The following is a 22,442-nucleotide window of genomic DNA, read 5'->3' as shown; positions in this document are numbered from 1 at the left end:
TACACCGTTAATAATTAATCAGGGTAGATTGAGGTTAAAAGAGTCTTTGTTATATACACCAACTGTTTGTAAAGTTGTAGTACTCGTGTAACTTTGTGTTGCTTTCTTTATTGTCATCTCTCATTGTTTCTCCTCTCTGTTGTCTTTCCATTGTGTCAGGGATGGAATAGAGTTTGCATTTAAGTACCAGAATCCTCGAGGACCAGAGTTTCCTCCTATAAACTTGGCCTTCCTGGAAGTCCTGAGTGAATTCTCCTCGAAATTAATCCGCCAGGACAAAAAGACAGTGTAAGTACTTCAATCCAATTTATCATCAGCTAATACTCCAGCTTTTATATACCTATGTTCCCCTGCTCCACCACAGCTGGTAGCTCCACATGTTTGATTCGGCACAGTTTTTATGTTGGATGGCCTTCCTGACAAAACCCCAACGGGATTTGTGTCAAAGAAAAAGGATAATGCTATAAAATGCTGCTGCCTCCACAGCCACTCGTACCTGGAGAAGTTCATGTCAGAGTCGATGTCAGAGCGTCGGGAGGACGTGTGGCTGCCGCTGATTTCCTACAGAAACAGCCTGCTGACAGGAGGAGACGAGGACCACATGTCTGTTACGTCAGGCTCAAGCAGCAAGACCGGCTCAGTCCGCAGCAAGAAGGGTCGACCGCCACTCCACAAGAAACGTATTGAGGGTGAGCAGAGATGAAGGATTGCCCATTTTATTGGGGTGGCCTAACTGAACTTGATCTCTTAAAGGAGATGAGACACTTACTCCTGCTGCTGAAACTGAAATTACTCTGTTTGCTTCATATTCAGAGGAGAGTAGCGTAGAGGGCTCGTGGATGATGCGCAATGACACCCTGCAGACACCCGGGGCACTTCAGACTCCTCAGCTCACCTCAACAGTCCTCAGAGAGAACAGACCAGCAGAGCACATGCCTGACCCAGACTCAGAGCCAGGATCAGAGAACGATTACGTACACAAGTGGGTTCATGCACATGTTGTCCGTAGGTGCACATGCACATAGAAACGTTAGCCCAGTTTTTAAAGTTACAAGACAGCAGCAGAACTAATGGACATGTGTCTTCGTTTGTCCTCAGTCCTCAGATGCAGATGTCATGGCTCGGCCAGCAGAAGATAGAAGAGGTGAATAGGAAGGACCGAACAGGCATGAACTACATCAAGTCTCGCAGCAATCAGGGTGTCCGGCAGACTGTGTAAGTGTGTATTTTGCTCATAAACCGTAAGCGTACTGTGAAGATGTTGGGTAAAAGTGGAAACACAAATTCTGTCCAAACCTTTATCCACCCTAAAAGTCACAGTAACCAAAATATCGTAACCTGGCATTCCCTTTCAGGCGTGGGCTGATGGAGGATGACGCGGAGCCAATCTTTGAAGATGTGATGATGTCATCGCGGGGCCAGCTGGAGGACATGAACGAGGAGTTTGAAGACACCATGGTGATCGACCTGGTCAGTTATAAACTATTCATTTAGTTGATACGAGGTTTCAGGGGTTTTTTCTCGTTCTGGTTGTGACATGGCTTCTTACAAAATATTTGACCTTTTACAGCCACCTTCAAGGAACAGACGTGAAAGAGCGGAATTAAGACCGGACTTCTTTGACTCTGCAGCGATGATTGAAGACGAGTCGGTAAGTTATGATTTGCCAACTAAATATCGAAAAGAAAACTGAACAAAATAAAAATAAAATAGTAATAAGTTAGACTATAGGTAATGAAGGATAAGAGGAGAAATTAAGCATTCAAAAGCACAGAAAAACTGATTTAAAGAAGTCCTTTCTCTAACAAATTTCAGCTTCTGTTTAAAATATATCTGATTGGCTAACATTTCCAAGATATATAATTTTTTCATACGTTACACTCATGTGCATTAATCACAGATTATAAGCTTATGTCTTCTATGTCATCTGTTTATGGTTACTTGTTTTTTGTTTTTTTTTACTTCAGCTGAGCACTTAAAGTTTTTTATGTAGTTTTATTAATTCAAACAAGGGCTTTCAATCTAACAATGCACACACAATATTATGACATATAGACATGCAGGTTTCACTTATAGATGTTCCACAAACAGACTATTTAATGATGAAAAGTATTATATTAGTATTTTTAAAAAATAAGTACTGTAAATTTGCACCAGCGGATTTCAGTTCCTGCTTCTAAGAAGGTCAAATCCAAAGCCAGAGTAGAGGTCAAATAGATGCATTTCATCAATCAGCACAATTGTTGGATGGATAGTTTCTGAAAAGTTGCCATTGGAACAATAACACCTGTTAACATTTGGAATATTTTTACCAAAATTCTGGCATCAAAGTGTATTTTAGTTAATTCTCGTGGTAATTAAGAACTTTTGATCTTAGAAATGGCTAAGCAAACCAACAATTTTAAGCATCAAAATCAGTTTCACTGATTAAAAATTAATTAAGTTATTCTGAAAGCATTTTGGCTTTTTCACAGTACAGACATAAAGGTGAGATTTTAAAGTCCCTGCATATAAAGTGAACTTCAGTAGCAAAAGAGCAAACACTGCCGCACTTTTTATATAGAGCATGTACTTTTTCTTCTTCTTCTTTTTTTGGGGGGGAAGGTTTTCTGACTTTCTCCTCTTCATTGTTCCAGGGATTCAGCATGCCCATGTTCTGATCTGGAAACTGGAAAAGATCCTAAGATCAGGATGCTAATCAGGAGTAAACGGAAGAGGAAGGTTTAGCCCAGATCACCTGCCAATCAAGACTCGTAAGATGAAGAAAAAAATCATTTTTGAAGTACTTTTCTTTCTCTGTAAGACATGATGGAAGGATGCTTTTCAAGAGGATCTTCTGAAACTGCAGGATCTCACCTGGAGGCAAGGATCCGCCCTCTTCAGTCAGGCGGATCGGAGGATCCACAGTGTAGTCTGAACTATTCAAGAGCCTTGTCCTGCTTGTATTCTTCCTCCTCTTCCTCTTCAGCCTGTTGGTTTAGCATTTGTTAGCAGTACCTCTGATGGCGCTCTGGCTGCATAATCCTGCAGCCGGCCGACAAGTACTCGCAGTTTTTACAGCCCTCCCCCCTCGCCTCCCCCCGTTACACACATGTACAGTTGTTTGCTTCGGCTCCCAGTCTGCAGCGTAACACTCTGTACAGCCCCCACCCCCCTCTTTTGGTGTTGCACTTCACCCCATCTTAAATCCAACTAAATGTTCTATATCTTTGCTCTTAATACCACCCACTGCCCCGTCTCCTCTCTCTGCCATCTCTGAGTCGTCGTATGTGTTGGTGCTGGTGCGTGATATGCGTGTGAAGTGTTGGTGGTGACCTCGGTTAGGCAGTGGGATGTGCACACAGAGGTCGACAGCTGTACACCGACCTGGAGGACGTGATGCAGCTGCCGTGTGTGCATGTGGTGTCAAAGCAAAGAGAGAGTTGTGTTATTTAACAGTGAAGATGCACATCTGACCGACCACGGAGAGAATCCACACCTTAAATCTTCTGCACACACAACCCTCCAACCCCTAAATAGCGGCTTTTTGAACTAATTTTAAAAAAGTTAAAAAAAAAAAAGACATATTTTCAATTCTGTAGCTTTAGTACTAAAGTTTTAAATCAAGTGTGTTTTTGTTTTTGTCTGATGTTTGTACAGCTCTTTCTTGAATATGTACCTTGTTTGTTGCCAAATTGTGGCCTACATACTAAAAAGTATATTCTAGCCCCTCCCCTCCACACCTGTAAGTCATATCCAACGGATACCGATGATACCAGCTTCCAAGCGCTGTAGGTCTGATTGCAATCGTTTCGCAGTTCACTCTTCAGTTTGTTCATTTTACAGGTGAAAACATTTTGCTACCTGCAATCAGTGTTAACAGACTCAGAAGATGGAAAACTTGTTGTTCATATCCAGTGCAGTGATGGATCTTTATGTATGACAGATTTGTTTGAATGTGTTTTGAATGTGTTCAGCCATGCCGCCACCACCCCAGTTCAATATTTACAACCTTTATTCACTGGCTGGTTTGCAGTCCTGTAAAAATCAAAGACAATTGGATCTTTTCTGCAGTGCAGTTGACATCATTTGCCCCAAAATACTGTAAAAGCCTGTTTGTTTTTTTTCTGTGAACCTAAATTCTTTTTAATAAAATAAAATCTGTAATCAATTCATGGGCTGGTGTCTGTTGTTGTCAGATACAGCTTTCCACTTGTGTGTTTAATGTGAAGAATGAACAGTTAACCTTCCTTAAAACCACAATATGGATTTCTTTTTTTTAGATTATTGAATATATTAGGCCTTTATCAGAGTCCTAGTTTTATATCTTATAGGTCTTCTGAATAGGCACACATTAACCGAAGGTACAATATATAGACAAGTCTTAAGCCACCTGAGCATGACTTTTTTGCCCATTCATCTAGAAGAGCATTTCCGAGGTCGGACCTGGATGTTAGACGAGACGTCCTGGCTGACGGTATCCATTCTAGTTCAAGCTGAAGGTGTTTGATGGGGGTTGAGGTCAGAGCTCTGCATGGGTCAGTCCGGTTCCTTCACATCAGACTCATCCAACTATGCCTTTATGGACCCTGCTTTGTTTAGTAGGTTACAGTCATGCTACAATAGAAAATGTGTCTCCTCAAACTGTCTACACAAAGTTGGAAGGATACAATTGTCCATAATGCCTTGGCAAGCTGAAACGCTAAGATTCACTGGAACATAGAGGCCAAAGCCAAAACGGTGACCAAGAGCAAGGTTATTATAGTTAACTAAAATTAGATTTAAAATATTTTAGCTAACCCATATCCTTAATTTTAGTATTTGATAGTTTAGTAAAAATGTTATAGTTTGCCTGATGAGGTATTGATGGACACAAAGTTGACTATGGAAACTGAAACTAAATTAAATAAAAAACAGAGTCAAAATGTATCGATTAAGTGTAGTTCATCAATTTTGTACACAGGCTGGCCCTCAGACTTTATGCCCTTTAAGTCGTTGAAAACTGTGACCGGTTCAGCTATGACCATTTACCCTTAAACTATGAGACTACACCAGCTCCATCCCATTGTGTGTCTGTTGTGGGAGCTGGATCTGATCATGCACACTTAAAAGAATGGCTGAGATTCCACTAGATATGATCCAGCGTCTCTGGCAATAATGACTTTTAAAACAAAGAAAATGAATAAACACGCAGAATATTGAGGCCATGATTTATTTTACAGATGACAGTACAGAGCCTGCCACAGAGAAAAGGCACAGTTCCTGTTGGTAAGGACGTCTCCTTGACCTAAATGGAGGACATCAAATGCTTTAGGTGCCTTTTGAAAGCACCAACTGTAAAAAAAACTGATATATAGTATATGAACAACTCTGAAAACATTGCACATGATAACAAACTTTAGTTTGTTTGCATTTGCTGCTAACACTAAATCTCTGGCCTCTTAGATAGCCATATCAACAGTAGTTGCCAATATGACCACTGTGTGTGACTACGGGGTCATTTATTTCAGATGTTTTTAGGGATTTAATATAAACTATAAAGTAGTAAAGATACACATTCTGATTTTGTTGCAAGTGCTCCAAATACAAAATCAATTATACTTAACAGAAATCAGGAGTGATCTTCACTTGCTGCTTTCAGTGGAGTGGTAAACTAAATCTAATAGACAGGCTCCCAATATCACGGGGTACCGTTAAAGGTGGGTGAGAGAAAACAGTGAAAACTGAGTTTGCTGATCTGCTGTCTGCAAAAACCCCCAATTTCATTTGAAATGTAAAAGTCAATACAAATGCCTTTCCATAGCGTTAGTGTGGAGAACATTTTCACAGAGGAACGTTGGCATGCTTCTTCCAGGGGTTGACCTGCTTCTTGCTGGCTAGCACCTCTAGATCTTGGCAGATCTTTTTGCGAGTTGTCGCTGGCTCGATGATGTCATCCACAAAACCTAAAACAAGCACAGTCGGATAAAGATGTACTCGGTTTGTTGCCGCATACACTGTCAGCAGATAAAGAGCAGGAACAGTCAAAAAAAAAAAAAAGCAGATTTACCTCTGACAGCAGCTGGGAAAGGGTTAGCAAACTTCTCCACGTATTCAGCCTCTGCTTCTGCCTGGTTCTCCTTTCCTCTGAAGATAATCTGAACGGCACCCTGAGGAAAAAAAAGAAATTAAAACTGTAAAAATAAAGGAAGCAGAGAGAAAGGGACAAACAAAAAACCTAGAGGTAATGTGTACCTTGGCACCCATGACGGCGACCTCAGCTGTAGGCCAGGCGTAGTTCACGTCTCCTCTCAAGTGTTTTGAGCTCATCACATCATAGGCTCCTCCGTACGCCTGGGATGCAAAGACCAAAATAAAAGGATTAATTCAGCAACAAGCAGCATTTCAGACAGTAAATGAATGCAGATGTAAAATAATCAAAACTGATAAAATGCTAAGTTAGCTGTTTGTTTTTTTGTAGCCGATTCAGACAAAAGATTCCAGTGAAATTATTACAGAGGCTTTTATTCTGAAAAAAAACCCCACTGGGGTGTTGAGTTATCATCACTGCTCGCAGTTCAACGTGGCAGTGAACTTGGAGGTGCTTTTTGTAGGCAGGGCATTATACAACAAACAGCTGAGCCAGATGTGCAATAGAAACCTCACACACCTTTCTGGTAATGATGGTTATTTTTGGGACTGTGGCCTCTGCAAAAGCAAAAAGCAGTTTGGCTCCGTGTCGGATGATGCCTCCGTACTCCTGAGCTGTGCCTGTTGAGAGAAAACACAGCAGTTCTATTGGATAGGAGTTCAGACTATCAGATTTTCTACAGGTGGTCTGTTCAGTCTCATCCAACTCACCGGAGAATCACTGGTCGTTAAACTAAACCGATTAAATCATGAACTTCAGCATGGCAAACATGCCCTGCACATAACTGCAGCCTGTGTGTACATGCATGAGGATATTATCCAAGAATACCTGGCAGGAAGCCTGGCACATCCACAAACGTGATGATGGGAATGTTGAAAGCATCACAGAAGCGAACAAATCGGGCTCCCTTCACTGAGGAGTTGATGTCCAAACAGCCTGACAAACAAGACAAGTACAAAATGGATTGAATGGATTGAGGGGTTTTTTTTTTAACTGTTAGTTATTCACATATTTTTCTTACCTGAAGCTACTTTGGGCTGATTACCCACAATGCCCACAGTGCGTCCATTCATACGGGCAAATCCCACCACAATGTTTTTGGCGTAGTTGGGCATGATCTCAAAGAATTCCCTCTCATCTACTATCTGATTAAGAAAAAGAACTTTTTTTTTTAAACACACACAAAAAGGAAATGAGATGTTGTGGTACATATTAGAAGGTGTATGTTTGTGCGCATACTGCATGAATTATGTCCAACATGTCGTAGGCTTTAGTTGACTCTAAAGGGACGATGTTGTCCAATGATGGTACCAGACGGTCGCTGAAAAACAAATGAGACATCAGACAAAAAAGGATGGGATTTGTGATTAGTTCAATGAGGGCAAAGGTTACTGCCTACCTAGAGTCATGGGACTCCCTGATAGGTGCGGGATCCTGATTGCTAAGTGGCAGGAAGTTGAAAAACTCTCGCAGGTTGAGCAAAGCCTCAATATCATTCTCAAAAGCACGGTGAGCCACACCTACGAAAAAGCAATAAGACATTTTAACGAGAGTTTCTCTCAGACGAGTTAAACACCCTGACTTGAGCAGTAATGCTTGATTAGATTTCATTTGCTAAACAGATTTAAAAAGATGCTGTGAAAAAGTCTTAAACCACCCCTCATTTCTGTATATTGTGCTGGGAAAATAGGCAAAAGAAACATGCAAACAAGAATGAAAACTGCATAAAGCAAAAGCAGGTTTGCACAATTCTAACAAGCCTGAAAGTCAATATTTGGTATGACTACCTTTATTTTTCCAACACAGCATGAACTTAAGTAAGGTTTCTTTAAGTAGTCTTCAGAATTCCTGAAGGACATTCAAAGCTCTTCTTTGGATGTTGGCAGCTTTTTGTTCAATTCTCTGTCAACATTCTCCCATACTCCTTCAATAAGGTTGAGGTCCAGCTTCCATTGTGTGTTGGCAGGGATCACTGTTGTACTAAAAAATGAAGTTCATGCCAATCAGATGCTTTCCAGATGGTCATGTACGATGGATCATGAACTACATTCTTTTTCTGTGTTCATAATTCCATCAATCCAGACAAAATCTCCAAAACCACTGGCTGAAATTCATCCCCAAACCACGAAAGATCCTCCACTGTGTTTTACAGATGGCTGTAAACTGTGTCAGGTCTCTTTTTTCCAATTTCTTAATGACTTTCACATACAGTTTATTTGCAGCAAATAGTTTTTAGGCCTGTTATTTCTTGTTTTGTTCTACACTTATTCAGTTTTTGGAAATCACTTCTTAGTGCAAAACATAGAATTTTATGCATGCCAAAGTGTTTAAAAGTGTTTAAAAAATTCACACACACATTCACACACTGGTGATGGCAAGCTACATTGTAGCCACAGCCACCCTGGGGCGCACTGACAGAGGCGAGGCTGCCGGACACTGGCGCCACCGGGCCCTCTGACCACCGCCAGTAGGCAACGGGTGAAGTGTCTTGCCCAAGGACACAACGACCGAGACTGTCCAAGCCGGGGCTCGAACTGGCAACCTTCCGATTACAAGGCGAACTCCCAACTCTTGAGCCACAATCGCCCCAAAGGTGGAAATGAAGGGTGGCTCAAGACAGGCTCACACTGGTAAATATGACAAACCTAAAGCCAGTGCTGGTAAAGCACCAGTGATTGCTACAGCTTAGTTTACAAAACTCTTCAACATCCACACATCTAAAAAGAGTCTGACCGGACACGGTGGTATGAGTTTTGGCTCCACCAAGCTCCTCCTGAGTCACATCTTCATTGGTGACAGACTTGACAACATCAGGCCCTGTGATGAACAGGTATGACGTGTCCTAAACACACAAACACAAATGTTTCTGTGCTTATTGGAATTGAATGCATCTCTTCTCTAAACACAAAATAGCATTTGCGTGCCAGTTTGGAAATATTTCAGGACTTTTTCATATTTCTTGCAGCTTAAATAGCATAAAACTAATATTTTACCTACAGTGGATTTTACTGTGTCAGCTACATACCTTAACCATGAAGGTGAAATCTGTGAGAGCAGGAGAGTACACGGCTCCTCCTGCACACGGACCCATGATGAGGGAGATCTGAGGGATGACTCCTGAAGCCATCACGTTCCTCTGGAAACAAGAACACGTACAGTGTCAGAAATACGACACCAGCTGTTGATGATGAGTTTACGGACATGACTCCCGCCATTTATGTGGAATGTTAAACCGAAAAGAATTTAGGGCTTCAAGCTTCTGAGCTCAAAAAATCGTCAGGTGCAAAACTTGACATTTTAAAATTGATTTACATGAAAAGGTCTGCACAAAAATATATAAATGAAATACCAGGAATATATCTGCATATCCAGCTAGAGATTCCACTCCTTCCTGGATCCGAGCTCCTCCAGAGTCGTTCAGCCCGATTACCGGAGCCCCGACCGTCATGGCCTGGTCCATGATCTGACCACAGATTTAAAAGTGGCACATCAAATGAGGAAATGACCAAAGACAAACACACCCATACAGATGCTAACTTGCTCACAGCTGACAAACACGATGTTTAATGTTACTGTGAAACATCTGTATACCTTACATATCTTCTGTGCGTGAGCTCCAGACAGACTTCCGCCAAAAACTGTGAAGTCCTGCAAAAAACACAGAGTGCAAGACAAAGAGATTGTCACATAAAATCGAGTTGCCACATATAGTTTTTCTGTACAATGAATGAACACTGTACCTGACTGAAAACATAAACGAGCCTGCCATTGATTCTACCTCGGCCTGTCACAACGCTGTCACCGGGGAACTATGAGAGAAAAAAAATGATCAAAATTCACTGAAAATGTCGCAAAATAAGAAACACGCTGCTGCAAGAGGTATTTGTGCACGACCTGATACCTTGTTTCTGTCCTGCTCCATGCCGAAGTCGGCGCAACGGTGTTCCACAAACATGTCCGTCTCTACAAAGGATTCAGGGTCAAGCAGTAGTTGCACTCGCTCCCTGGCTGTCAGCTTACCCTGGACCGCATCACAATGGTAAATTTATTACAGTCATGCATCAGATATGTCACCGATCAGAAAGTTTGCCTGCCACACTGCAAAAGCTATGGTTTTGAAATGTCTGGTTGCTTTAGATCAATGTTTCAAGTGTTGCATACCATAAGCAAAGCTGCCTCTTTATAGGAGTTTACTTCCCTAATTTGTCAGGTCTTATTATTTAATCCCTTACCAGTTTGTGAGCTGTTTAATTGTCAGAGGTTTATCCCAATCTCATAAAATAAATCATTACATATACCTTAAAAACATTTGTTATTGTGAAGTTTGTTGTTTAAATAAAATTAACCCTTTCAGGGCTAAAACAAATAATAACAATGATAATAATAAACTTTTGTTTAAGAGGTGTGAGAGAGACCAGCAAAACAAACAAGCCCCTGCGCCTGACATTTAAAGCACCAACCTCCTGGCTGCCAATGCATTTGAAGCATATGATATTATACAATTAAAAGAAATATGTGTTAATATATAAAACATAACAGCCTCGGTCTGCGATAGCTGATTTTACCCTTTTATGTTGTGCCTCTATCCTTTGCTGACCTCCCCCCTGCAGTGCCGCCTCTCGCTTCTGGTCAATCCTCTCTTTAACGGACAGGTGGCTGACGGAGTACCAGCGGCACGACCGATGCAAACTCGTCTGCGGTACTGTTACCGATACTGCGCCATATTTTACTCGCGCCACGCTCCTTAAGGACACCTTAAAACCATTTATCAGTCCGCAACTGCTTCGAGCAACACTGATGGCCGCCATCATTGCTGTTCGTGTAAGCTCTTCTTCTTTAGTGTTTAATGTCTGTTGACAAGCCAGCGTTGGGGCGCCACCAAGTGGAATGGAGTGTGGCTCGGGAGACGATCAATAAAGAGGGAGGAAAACCCCTTTCTGAGCTTAATTTTAAGTTAAACATGTTTTTTTTTCACATCTTACTTGCTGTTTGTTATATCCGTTTACTTCAATAGAACTGTCAGGGGATATAGTGCATACTAACAAACGATCTGCTACACTGTTCTTATGTATTTCACTAAATTCATAGGAGCCATCTGTCAGTATCAAAACACTAGGCCTGCAGAATCTATATAGTTCTGAACTATGCACTAGAATCAGGAAAGACTGAAACCATTGAGCTATACTTGTAAATAGCACAGTTTTTGCTCTTTGCCTTTATATCACCCCAAACAAATGAGGTTTTATCTTAAGATGTGCCGAAGCCTTCAAATACTCCTGAGATGTGTCACAATAACATCTGGAATATAACTCAGTAATTCCATCATTTAATTTAAAGGATTCTTAAAGGGGCCTTTGTGTTTAGTTTGCATGTCTGAGTGACTCTGCAAGCCTCCAACTCCAGTTCAAAAATAGGCATGCTAGCTCAGCTGGTGTAGTTGTGGATGTGAAGGTGAATGGTTTCCTGTCTCTAAGCATCAGCCCTGCAATAGACTTACAAATGTCCTCTTGCTATAGATGTGTGGGAGAGAGTGTCCTGCTTTTCTGCATTATTGTGTGGCATGGGAGCTTCTCTGTGGTAGAGAGGAAGGCTCTGCTGAGGGTGGTGAAAGCTGCATAGACTATTGTTTGTAGCAGCTGCCCCCACCACCACCACAGACGTCACCAGCAGGTGCAGGGAAATTGCCTCCTCTTTCTTGAAAGACTCCCCTTCAGGCAGGAAGCTGTGATCTAGAGCAGAACCACCAGACTAAGGAAGGATCTTTTCCTCAGAGGCTGTAAGACTTAAACTCTGCTGGTGCTCTGTAATCTCTGCTACAGCCAGAGGTAACAGATGTGATAAATCACTTGTGTCTTTGCACTACCCTCTTCACATGTTTGTTTTATGTCTTATTTGTACTTAATATTTCCTATTTAAAATAATAAAAAGAAAAACCTGACATGATTGCAAATTTTAATTTCAGCTCATGAGAATACATGTGCTGGAAATACAATGAAAACCCTATAAATCCTTAAATCCTTTGCCCGATAACAGCTGGGATAGACTCCAGCCCAGCTGCAATCCTGACCTGGATGAGCAGTAGAGAATGGCTTCTTAAAAGCTTCCCCCCCCTATTTCCAGGTGTATCCCTGAAACCCCAGAATAAAGTATATATTTTATATTTTGACATTTGTTCTCAGATTATTTATATAGTCCACTATATTAAATCATATGACACATAGATGTCTATACTTGCTCAAATGCTGTCCATGCCCCAAATAGGGAAATTTTTGTGATCTTCTGCTGCCTTGAAAAACAGATGACTTGAGGATTTTTGGTTTAGTTATTTCAGTTTAAATCCCCATTTGTGTGCATATTTTTTACTTCATCTACTGCAGCTGTGAGCTGATTTTTCTTTGTCGTGTTTTATACACTTTGCTCAACCTGGGAAAATAATGTAGTTGGTCATTATTTTCTGCAAGTTCTAGCACAACAGCGGGCGGGGAGTCAAATGATGAAATTTTGACCAATAGCGAAAGGGGGGCGAGCTCGTGCAGCCAATCAGAAAACAGAAAGTCCTCGCAACAGCTGGTGGGCAGGAGCTCTGCCCATCTTGGATGTCATGTTACAGGGAGTTTATATTGTAAAGCAGACCTTCCTGCCAGCTTTAGCGCTGTCACTCTACAATTGCAGGGTTATTTATGTCTCAACCACGAATTTGAAAATAATGAATTCACAAAATACATAAAAATTATACCTGCCCTAAACGTAGTTTTTAAGCGATTCCAAAATACGATTTAAATACAAAGTGGCATTTTTCTCTTACCCCCAACTTCATGATCACCAAATTGCATGTCAAGTATAACAGTTAAAATAAGTTGTAAATCCACCTTTTCTGTTTTTGTTTTGTTAATACATGTCTCTTCGAACAGTTACATACGTTTTTTTTAACATCTTCATATGCTCTGCACCTTGTGTATATGCGCATTCCCGTAAAACGAGGAGACAAAACAGTGAGATGGCACGACAAAGAAGAAGTAATTTGACATGAGTCTTGTGCTAACACCACGGGTGTACCAAAGGTCAGTCATCTTTGACATATTTTGTATTTTTAGCTATATCTTTTCTGACTCGACTGAGTGTGACACTCTAACCAATGCAACCCTGTTACCCGTATTACCAAAAGAAGATATATATTTTTTAGTTTCCTTCTTTTATTTATATAATTATATTTCTCCAGTGTCCAAAGATACAGTCCAGTAACTGTATCAGTAATGACAAACATAATATATCCTTTCAGTCATGTTAACTTGAGAACCCGGTTACTCCAATTTTAACCCTCTTACATGTAATTTGTAATAAAATAATAATGCCTATGAATCAGCGTTTATTTGCGAATTAAAAATGTATTCTATACATATATGAAAAAACTGGTAAAATTCCCAAAAATGTAAATTGTTATGCATAAAGTAGCCCCGTGCTTAAGGAAGTTTTTCCACCCTCTTATTAAAATAAAAATACATTTTAAGTAGCGTGTTGCTACGTAGTTTATGACCAATTATAATCGTTACAGTGAGGAAATAAAGCGATGGAGGACACGGGAAAGGCGCTGCGGTAACCACGGTAACTAGTGGAAATCTCGCGTGATGATCATGCCTGTCGATAGGGGTTTATGCGAGGAAAAGTGGAAAATCGAATGATTGATGCATTTGCAAAACGGCAAGTTAGCTATGTTTCGGTCACCTCTCTCCGAGCATTACAGCAAAACGTACCAAAATTGCAGAATTTTTCTTAGCCGGTCGCATTTTGCTCCTACGTGCGACGTATAAAGCCACCCAGGGGGGTTAGTGATACGGTTGACTCTTCGCTAGCTAAATCGACTAGCCATGCTAACGCTAGCTGGTTAGCTTTGTTTACATCAAGTGCGCGCCTGGAATCTGTTAACGGATTTCTGACCCGGCGAATTCATGATCTCGCCAGTCCGTTGTTCAGTTAAACATCGACGAGGATACTGAGTTGTAGAGTAGATTGGCTCTATGGCTATCATCGATGATCTCTTGTGCAAAACGTCCGGCTGATGCAGTAAGCTAATGTTAGCTACGTAATGCTAACCTTTTAATTATGGGTGATTTGCTCATTCGAGTCAGCGTTTGCCCTTAGACTTTGTTGGAGATGAGTATAATTATAACTCTAATAGGTCCGAATTAACAGGAACTGTAACTGCGATATGAAAGAGTTCGCTGGTTAAATGTAATGACTGCGAACCGGTGATGCTAACCTTAGGTAGCCACCTGCCAAGCTAGCTAACGTGCTCGTTTAGCGATAACCGCCTCACCATGGTCGTTGTTTCATATTGTATATATTACTGATTCATGATTAACATCTCTTTTGACACACTGGAGTGACTGATTGTTGCGTCGCTAGAACAATTTGCATCCCCTCCATCACCCTGAGGCTGGGCTCTCTTTACGTTGCGACGAGCCGCTGGATTTTTTTCCTTCCTCGGACCGTGTTTCCCTGAGGCTGCGGAGCACATCGCCATGAACCCGGTTAATGCAACCGCTCTCTACGTGTCTGCCAGCCGGGCCGTGCTGCAGTGCGACCCGCGGCAGCCTCATTCCTTCGCAGAGATGTACAAACTACTGCCCTTCTTCCGAAAGTCCCTCGCATGTCTTGTCTGTGGTAAGTGATTTGAGAATATTATAGCAACACAACACACTTTCAGTCCAGCTTTAATGTTATTTGCGACACTGTATTCAGTTTTGAGCCATACATTGGCTGAATTGTATTAAAAAATAATTACCATTAATATTGACTGAAGTGTCCGTGGGTGTGCGTGTGATCGCAGCAGTTGTGACACGATTTGTCGCTCTTGTCTCCGTGGTCTCCTTGGCAACCGAGGCTGGAGCACCAGTCATCCGTCCTCTTGACAAGACAGATGACTGCTCCGTTGTTGTGCCTGCTGCAGAGCCATGTGTTTCTTATTCATGCTTTATTTACCAGCCCGCTTAGCTAGTGGAATATATGAGCTGACACAGCTTGCACTGAGGAGACGGGCAATATTGACAGCTATGCGCGACAACATTTTTGACCTTTCCCTATTATTTGACAGTGGTTTTGCTATGCTTAATTCTCCTGTGAAATATTCAGTCAGAATTACATGTTTGGTTATGTAAGCAGTAAATATCAATAATATTTCTGTTAAGCTCATTTGGTTCTTATTTGCTTGGTGCAGATATGGTTCTGGCTAGTTCAGTTGATATCTAGATTCCGAACAAGTCGTTGATAAATTGGTAAAAGTTCATTAACTGAACTTTTTATCAAATATTTTGATACCAACTTAATCAATTAAGCACTTGTTCCAGGTTTTTCACCTTTATGAATTGCAGCTTTCTCTGATTCATTTCACTTTGACTGGATCATTTTTTTGGGTCCTTGACTGTTGATCAGACAGAGCAGGATATTTTCCATCTCTGTGATGTTGTGGTAGTGATATATCATTATAGGATATAATATATGCTTATGCTGCTCCCTTGTCACATTTTTAATTTGGCAAAGCCGGTGCCTTTCCTGACCCAACCCCAAAGGGATTTGACTTTCCAGCTGGAATTGAACTGGGGACCTTTTGCTTGCCAAGTGAAAATCCACTATGCTATAGTTGTTAGTTTATAGCTGTTGTTGCTTTAAAAAATCACAAATGTATCTGTAAGAATTATAATTAAGAAATGGTTATTGTAGCTAATTGAGAATACAGCTGTTTCTATAAAGCTATGATTACGTGAGGTGGAGCTGAGTATAAATGTCTCATGGCCAGCTATATACTGTGCCATAGTAACTGTGCCTTTGTTCAAAGGTACTAAACAGGTGGATTTTTTTTCTCATTTTTTTCTCAGGTAAACTGCTTCAGGATCCGATTTCTCAGACACATCCAGAGTGTCAGCATTATGTCTGCTTGGGCTGTAAAGGCCAGAAAATGCAGATAAGGCCATCATGCAGCCGTTGTAAGGACCACTCCTCCTTCCAGGAGAACAAACAGCTCTCTTTACTGGTGCAGTGTTACAGGAAGCTCTGCTTCTATGTAATTCATTCACCGTTGCTGTTGTGTGTCAGCAACCATGTAGGAGGGTCTCCAGAGGTAATGGCTTTGCTAGAAGAGGTGCTATTGTCGCACAAAGACGAGATGGAAGACCCAAGTCTAGTGCACGAAGATGTGAATCCCTCAGCTCCTGAGTCCCTTACGCCCACAGAGGCACCACCTGCTCCTGCAGAGCTCTCAGCTGTACCTCAGAGCTCTTCCTCTGATCCTCCCTGTTTCAACGGACCACAGGAATGCAATGGAGACGTGCTGGAGGATGTAGATCCCTCTTCTCCTGAGCTGGAGGTATGCGAGCTGGTAGAGGAGCAGGCACAGGCAGGCCTGTCTGTATCCAATACCGGTTGTGGAGGACTGGAACTGAGTCTGACCACTGGACGTTTAGCCCCAACACCAGGCACTGTGTGCTCACTCAGGGATGGGGATTCAAGTAGCAGGGAAGTGGAGGAGGGGGAGGTGTTGCTCCTCAGTGTGGAAGAGGTGTTACAGACATTGGATCCCCTTCAACCTGGTCGAGACTCTCTTCATACACAGCCGGTTAGGACACATACTCACACACACACAGCTATGGACAGAGCACACACTCAGATGTACATACAGCTGGATGCAGCTCACAACTACACACAGATTCAAACAGGCAGGACTAATACAGTGGCAGGCCATGGTGCTCACACACATACATCTTCCTTTGACCCTCCTTCAGCCTCCAAGCCCCCACCAGTCCGCCTTAACCGCAAACGATCTCATTCAGAGAGTGACAGGGAAAAAGTGAAACCTCTCCCGATTGCTTCTATCCTGCAGGGCTCTTCCTCAAACTCACACACTCCTAATCCCTCTCACACATTGCACACACATCCACCCACGCCTTCCCTAACAGTACCAGCACACACATACTCATCGCTTCCCAACGGAGCACCTCCTAAGCCCAGTCGACCTGCGCCGAACCACAATAAAGGTGCCAGGAAACATCCGGAGCCAAGCCCTAAGAAGCCACATGTCAAGGCTCGCACTGGTGGCGCTTCCAAGACAAAGGAAAGAAGCAAAGACCAGCGGTTGATGGCAGGCTGCCTGGTACCTCCAGCACCTGCGAGGCCTCCATATAAGAAGCCAGTGGAGAAGAAGGGCTGTAAATGTGGAAGAGCCACTCAGAATCCGTCTGTGTTGACCTGCAGGGGACAGCGTTGTCCCTGTTATTCAAACCGCAAGGTAAAACCATTAATCTATTAAATGAGCACATTATACGCTTAAAGATTAATGCTGTCATTATGTGAGTTTGTGTAGATTGTTCATGCTGCTATTTTATGTGTTAGTGTAAACATATGACAACGATGTTTTAGTACTTTTGTTTCTAACCCAAAGAAAACAAGTAATGGAAAAAATAGATGATGTATTAGTCTGCTGTTAGATGATATATTCATGATATATGATATATATAAATATTCAAACTTAGTAAAGGCAGGTTTTTGTATTCTTTTGTGACAGTATCAGAAACTGAGAGCTTTGCATCGTTTGTGCCACACTGGCCCTGTGTAGCTAGAGTAACGCTGTTGTCTGTTTTCTCTGATCTTTCGCAGGCATGCTTGGACTGCATCTGTCGAGGTTGCCAGAACTCCTACATGGCCAATGGTGAGAAAAAGCTCGAGGCCTTTGCAGTGCCAGAGAAGGCCTTAGAACAGACGCGGCTTACGCTTGGTATCAACCTCACCAGCATCACAGCAGCCGCCGCCCTCCGCAACCCGGCAACCACCAGCATCCGCGCAAACACCCTCCTCAATGTTGCCACCGCAACAGGGACCCCTGTTTCGACAGCTTTCCTGTCCCCCAGCCCCCCACAAGAGCCCAACTATGAGGAGAGCCTCGAGTTGCTGATCGGCTGAGAGGCTGGGACTCCAAAAATAGACAGCATGGTGCTGATAGAATGTGACAACTCATCATTGTCTGTCAGAAAACGTGTACCTACCCCATTGAGGGGAAGGAAATCTAAGGCAGCTATGGGTCTGTCCTGTCCTGTAATCTGCTTTCCTTCTGTGTCAGAAAATGCTGAGTAGTACGACTAGCATGGGTGTGCCAAAGCCTCCTGTATTGTGCCTGTGTGCCAGTGTTTATTGTTGCCTGTCTCTAGTTAACACTTAAACTCGGTTCTTAGGCTGTTCTGTACATCACAGGTGCTTTTTTTTTTTTCCATTCATAGACCAGACATACTCTAAGAGGCAATAGAAACTTATCACAGGTTTTGTTTGTGTGTACACTCACAAGTATTCGAGTATCTGTGAATCCCCCCTACCCCCCACATTTGGTGCAACAACAACTACATCATCATCATATCAAGGTTACAGCATTTTTCATGTTTGAGTATTAGTCCTTAAGCTTTAGAAATACATAATTTGTGTCAGGACAGCCCTTACTAATCTTTAACCCTCTGTGTGTTCACACCATAATTGTGAAGGACTCTTGTGACTTATATATGTAGATCGTATGTCTCACACAAGACTGTATGCCTTTTCTAGCTCATTAATTCACTCAATCCAAGTACTGTCGGATGTTAACGAATTTGTCTTAATGAACTTGACTGATGCAGGCATTGTACAGGCAGCAAGATAATGTCAAAGCACTTGGCTGGTTCCACAGTTTGTGAGTGTAAGTGTGTGTGTGAGTGAGTGTGTGTAAGTGTTTGTGTGTATGTGCCTGGTGAGATTTACTGTAATGTCAGTGGGGAGGCGGTTGTTGGGTTGTGAGGACTTAGTCTGATTGATTGGCCAAATTACAACTAAAACCGTTCTTAGCATAGCAATAGGAGCACCAACACGGAGGCTCCCAGCTCCAGTGCACGCACACACAGTTGTTTACAGTATTGCCGTTTTAGACTTCAGCTGACTGTCTTCAAAAACAGTTACTGTTATGCTTTGGTTATGGGATTGTACATGACTCTGTGTGTATAGATAAACCGAAGCCATAGGTCGTCATTTACAAGATAAAATATGCTCTGTCCATGGATTTTTTCCCCCACACACTTGTAGTGTTCAGACTGATCGGAGACCAACTCAGAGACTATTTTTGATACCAAGCGTTTAAGATTTGGTACCACTGTCTTTCCTTTTGGTTAAATCACAATGAAGCCCTCCCATAACTCAACATGCTGTGTTGTCCGCGTTTGTGTTTACTGTCTCGGCTGTAACTACAATATGTTTGTTAGTCCAGTCCAGTGACCAAAAAGAGACTGCAGGCCACCCACACACCTTGGTGGTTCTTTATTGGCAAGAAATTAGAAGGCAGATTATAATATGACCCATCTTCCTGTGTGTGTGTGTGTGTGTGTGTGTGTGTCAAAATGTATTTCTTTTGGGCATTACTTGAACCCTGATTAAGTTTTTGGTATTGATTTTTTTTTTAACTGTAAAAACTCTTGTTTGGGGAGTGACTATTATTGCTGAAACATTCACTGCCATATTATGGAAACATGTACTACAACATGAATTAAACGATAGTTTTTTACTTTTTCAGTATTGTCTTAAAATTTAATTAACCATGAACGTCTTCACTAACATTTATTGGCAATCCATCCAGTAGTTTTCAGGATACATGTAGTGATATAGTATGTGGGGATCACGATTTGTGTTTTACACTTTAGTGTAAAAATGTGTTGGAAAACACTTAAAATACAGTATAATCTGACACATCTCACATATTAGAATATCATGAAAATTCTTTTTAATGGTAATTTATTTTAATAGTGCGGGTTGCTACTAAAACTTGCTGCATCAGTGAATGAAGGGATTCATTTTTGTCACTGCTGAGGTGTTCCTGAAGATCAGGTTACTTTCATAGGAGCCTTCAGCTCATCTCTTGGGTATGCTATCTCCTACCGTTCTCTTCTTCCTTCTGACAATACCCCTGCGGGGTTTGGGTCAGGCAAGTTGGCTGACGAATAAGTCACAGCACTGACATGGTCAGCAAACTATTTTACAGAGGTGGGACCAAGTCATTGTTTTGCAAGTCTCAAGTAAGTCTCAAGTCTTTATCCTCAAGTCTCAAGTCAAGTCTCAAGTAATGTCAGGCAAGTCAGAGTCGAGTCTCAAGTCACTGGTGTAAAAGTCCGAGTCAAGTCACAAGTCTGAAACTTTGAATTTCAAGTCCTTTCGAGTCTTTAAAAAAAAAAAACGAAAAAATAATGTTGCAGTTATATGCTAAATGTAAATATTAGACCATGTAATTTTAAAATCTGTGTTTTTCTCAACACATGACAAAATAGTGAACTTAGAAAATATACACAAATTGTGAAATTGCACCTCTTTAAAATGCAGCTCAATTAAACCTAGCTCCAAGAATAGTTTTCACCGACAGTTCTGAGATAAGCTGCATGTTATTCTTGGATGCGGTTGTAGGACCAGCTTTAAAATCGCATGACAAAAATATCATACACATTAAAAAGAACTGCATCACCAACGTAGCCTGGACAACATTTGCTAGTTAGATGAAGTCAGCTATCTCATTGTAGCATATTTATATGCATATTTATAATCATACGGTTCTTGGAGTGAGTGCATACACTCATGAAGTTTAGTAACTTCCGGTCACTGCAACAAGCCCAGGTACAGTTTACCGACGGATGGGTACAGGACCTTGAAATGCACCGTGTAGAACGAAAGACCATCGTACGTATCATAAGTTTACCAGTCTCACAAATCGTCGTCATAAATACACATTCGTTAACCGTTTATTAATAGGACCTTTGAGCTCAACGGTAATTAATTAGCAGTGGAAATAATTTCTGGTAGCATCACAGAAATGTAGCAGTGACAATAATACTGTATGCTGTAATCGTACTGGGCAATTAGTGATACAAAAAACCTGTTTTATCCTGTGAATAAAAGTATATGTTTTTGTTAATGTACCATAATAACAGAAGCGAAACACAATATTGTGTCAGGACAATTCACTATTTATGCACAATAAACACAGGAGCATAGCGCGACAATTTCTGTTCAGCGCCAGACTTGCTTGTAACCTATATCACTAATTATGTTATGAAAATGACGTATTAACTACTAAAAAACACTGACCTTCGTGTAAATGCTTGGAGCAGACTAACCTGTGAGCTGGAGTGTTCTGGGACGTTATATTTGATCTTTGAATGGCTGCGATCCAGGCCATCCGTCGCGTCTTTGTTACTTCGGAAACATGGCTTGAACAATTTCTCTTCAACGACGTAATCCGATAACAACCGATCTCTTTACCCGTCAGCTTCTCGTGGCTGTCATGCGACCGGCTATTGCAGTTAATAATACAACGGCTTCTTGACATTTTTGTGTTTCTTTTTATCGCTGTGTGACTGATTTCAATTGAAAGCCTGCGTGCGCTACTACCGCTTGCCACGAGTTCCCAGAATCCTTTGCGGTTCTACCCGTGAATGACGTCACATTTTCAATCTCTATATAATATGCATGTTAAATTTTATATTTTGGGTAAAATATCAAGTCTTTTCAAGTAAACCGGTTCAAGTCCAATTCAAGTCCCAAGTCATTGGTGTAAAAGTCCAAGTCAAGTCACAAGTCTTAGAACATTTTTTCAAGTCAAGTCTAAAGTCATAAAATTAATGACTCGAGTCTGACTCGAGTCCAAGTCATGTGACTCGAGTCCACACCTCTGCTATTTTATAGTCATTTTGGAACTCTGGGAAGATAAGCCCTGCTGGAAATGAAAATCTGAAGCTCCATAAAGCTTGATTGAAGCATGAAGAGCGTTAAAATCTCCTGGTAGATCACCACCAGATCACTTTACACCCCAAATCGTCACAGACCACATAAAGTTTTGAGTGGACTTAGAGCACCTTGGATTTTTAGTTTTTCCAGACTTTAGGATCTTAATTTTCAAATAAAATGCAAATTTTACTTTTAGCTGAAAACTTTGGACCACTGAGCAACTTTTTAGCTCAGGTAAGTTCCTTTGATTCCGATGTGATTTGATATTAGGATTGAGAAAGCTGTAGTATCTTTCCAGAAGACACCTGCATGTAGTGGCTCTTGATGCGATTCCAGCCTCAGTCCAACACTTGAAGTTTTTTCACCGTTTTCCCTACTTTTTCCCTTACAATACACTTTCTATCAATAGGCTTTACTACAAAACTCTGTGAACCTCCAGTTTTTACAGGAATGACATCCTGGCTTATCCCTTTTGTAGAGAGTATCAATGATTATCAGATCATGACTGTCAAGTCAGCAGTTTTTCCCATGATTATTGTTGGGTGTACTAATTCTAAAGGGT

The 22,442-nt window shown here is 41.5% G+C and overlaps 3 protein-coding genes across 4 annotated transcripts in view; 2 read left to right on the top strand and 1 right to left on the bottom strand.

Annotated features, from left to right (window-relative positions):
* The window catches only part of stag1a (STAG1 cohesin complex component a), a 38,664-nt gene extending 34,514 nt beyond the window's left edge, over positions 1 to 4,150 (top strand). For both annotated transcript variants that reach the window (XM_082516258.1, XM_082516259.1), the window contains 7 exons: positions 160 to 288; positions 487 to 689; positions 814 to 982; positions 1,099 to 1,215; positions 1,356 to 1,470; positions 1,571 to 1,651; positions 2,637 to 4,150. In XM_082516258.1, coding sequence (XP_082372384.1) covers positions 160 to 288; positions 487 to 689; positions 814 to 982; positions 1,099 to 1,215; positions 1,356 to 1,470; positions 1,571 to 1,651; positions 2,637 to 2,660 — 838 coding nt within the window. In that variant the 3' untranslated portion in view covers positions 2,661 to 4,150. The remainder of the gene's footprint in view (positions 1 to 159; positions 289 to 486; positions 690 to 813; positions 983 to 1,098; positions 1,216 to 1,355; positions 1,471 to 1,570; positions 1,652 to 2,636) is intronic.
* A 1,027-nt stretch (positions 4,151 to 5,177) lies between these two features.
* On the bottom strand, positions 5,178 to 10,953 carry pccb (propionyl-CoA carboxylase subunit beta). Its single transcript, XM_082515293.1, has 15 exons — positions 10,675 to 10,953; positions 10,011 to 10,130; positions 9,850 to 9,918; positions 9,701 to 9,757; positions 9,459 to 9,572; positions 9,135 to 9,245; positions 8,843 to 8,951; positions 7,509 to 7,629; positions 7,349 to 7,430; positions 7,131 to 7,254; positions 6,938 to 7,045; positions 6,629 to 6,729; positions 6,214 to 6,312; positions 6,029 to 6,128; positions 5,178 to 5,924 (listed from the first exon to the last, which is right to left on the bottom strand). Exons 1-15 carry the CDS (start codon positions 10,918 to 10,920, stop codon positions 5,803 to 5,805), a joined length of 1,683 nt encoding a protein of 560 aa, XP_082371419.1. The 5' UTR covers positions 10,921 to 10,953; the 3' UTR covers positions 5,178 to 5,802.
* Positions 10,954 to 13,921: 2,968 nt separating this feature from the next.
* Positions 13,922 to 19,681, top strand: msl2a (MSL complex subunit 2a). Its single transcript, XM_082515147.1, has 3 exons — positions 13,922 to 14,770; positions 15,982 to 17,387; positions 17,756 to 19,681. The coding sequence occupies exons 1-3, from the start codon at positions 14,629 to 14,631 to the stop codon at positions 18,056 to 18,058; spliced, it is 1,851 nt and encodes a 616-aa protein (XP_082371273.1). The 5' UTR covers positions 13,922 to 14,628; the 3' UTR covers positions 18,059 to 19,681.
* The last annotated feature ends 2,761 nt before the right edge of the window (positions 19,682 to 22,442 follow it).

This window comes from Aulonocara stuartgranti (assembly GCF_965226115.1).
Source record: "Aulonocara stuartgranti genome assembly, chromosome: 19".
Classification (NCBI taxonomy): Eukaryota; Metazoa; Chordata; class Actinopteri; order Cichliformes; family Cichlidae; genus Aulonocara; species Aulonocara stuartgranti.
Note: the sequence above shows the minus strand (reverse complement) of the source record. Positions and strands in the feature narration are given on the sequence as shown.

Bases quoted from the DNA above. Each gene is read 5' to 3' on its own strand.
- pccb (XM_082515293.1), bottom strand. From the start codon at position 10,920: ATGATGGCGGCCATCAGTGTTGCTCGAAGCAGTTGCGGACTGATAAAT. The intron at 7,630-8,842 runs GTCAGACTCTTT...GCTTTTTCGTAG, and splicing joins AACTCATACCACCGTGTCCG to GTGTGGCTCACCGTGCTTTT. The intron at 7,046-7,130 runs GTAAGAAAAATA...CTTGTTTGTCAG, and splicing joins TCAGCCCAAAGTAGCTTCAG to GCTGTTTGGACATCAACTCC.
- msl2a (XM_082515147.1), top strand. From the start codon at position 14,629: ATGAACCCGGTTAATGCAACCGCTCTCTACGTGTCTGCCAGCCGGGCC. The intron at 14,771-15,981 runs GTAAGTGATTTG...TTTTTTTCTCAG, and splicing joins CCTCGCATGTCTTGTCTGTG to GTAAACTGCTTCAGGATCCG. The intron at 17,388-17,755 runs GTAAAACCATTA...GATCTTTCGCAG, and splicing joins CCTGTTATTCAAACCGCAAG to GCATGCTTGGACTGCATCTG.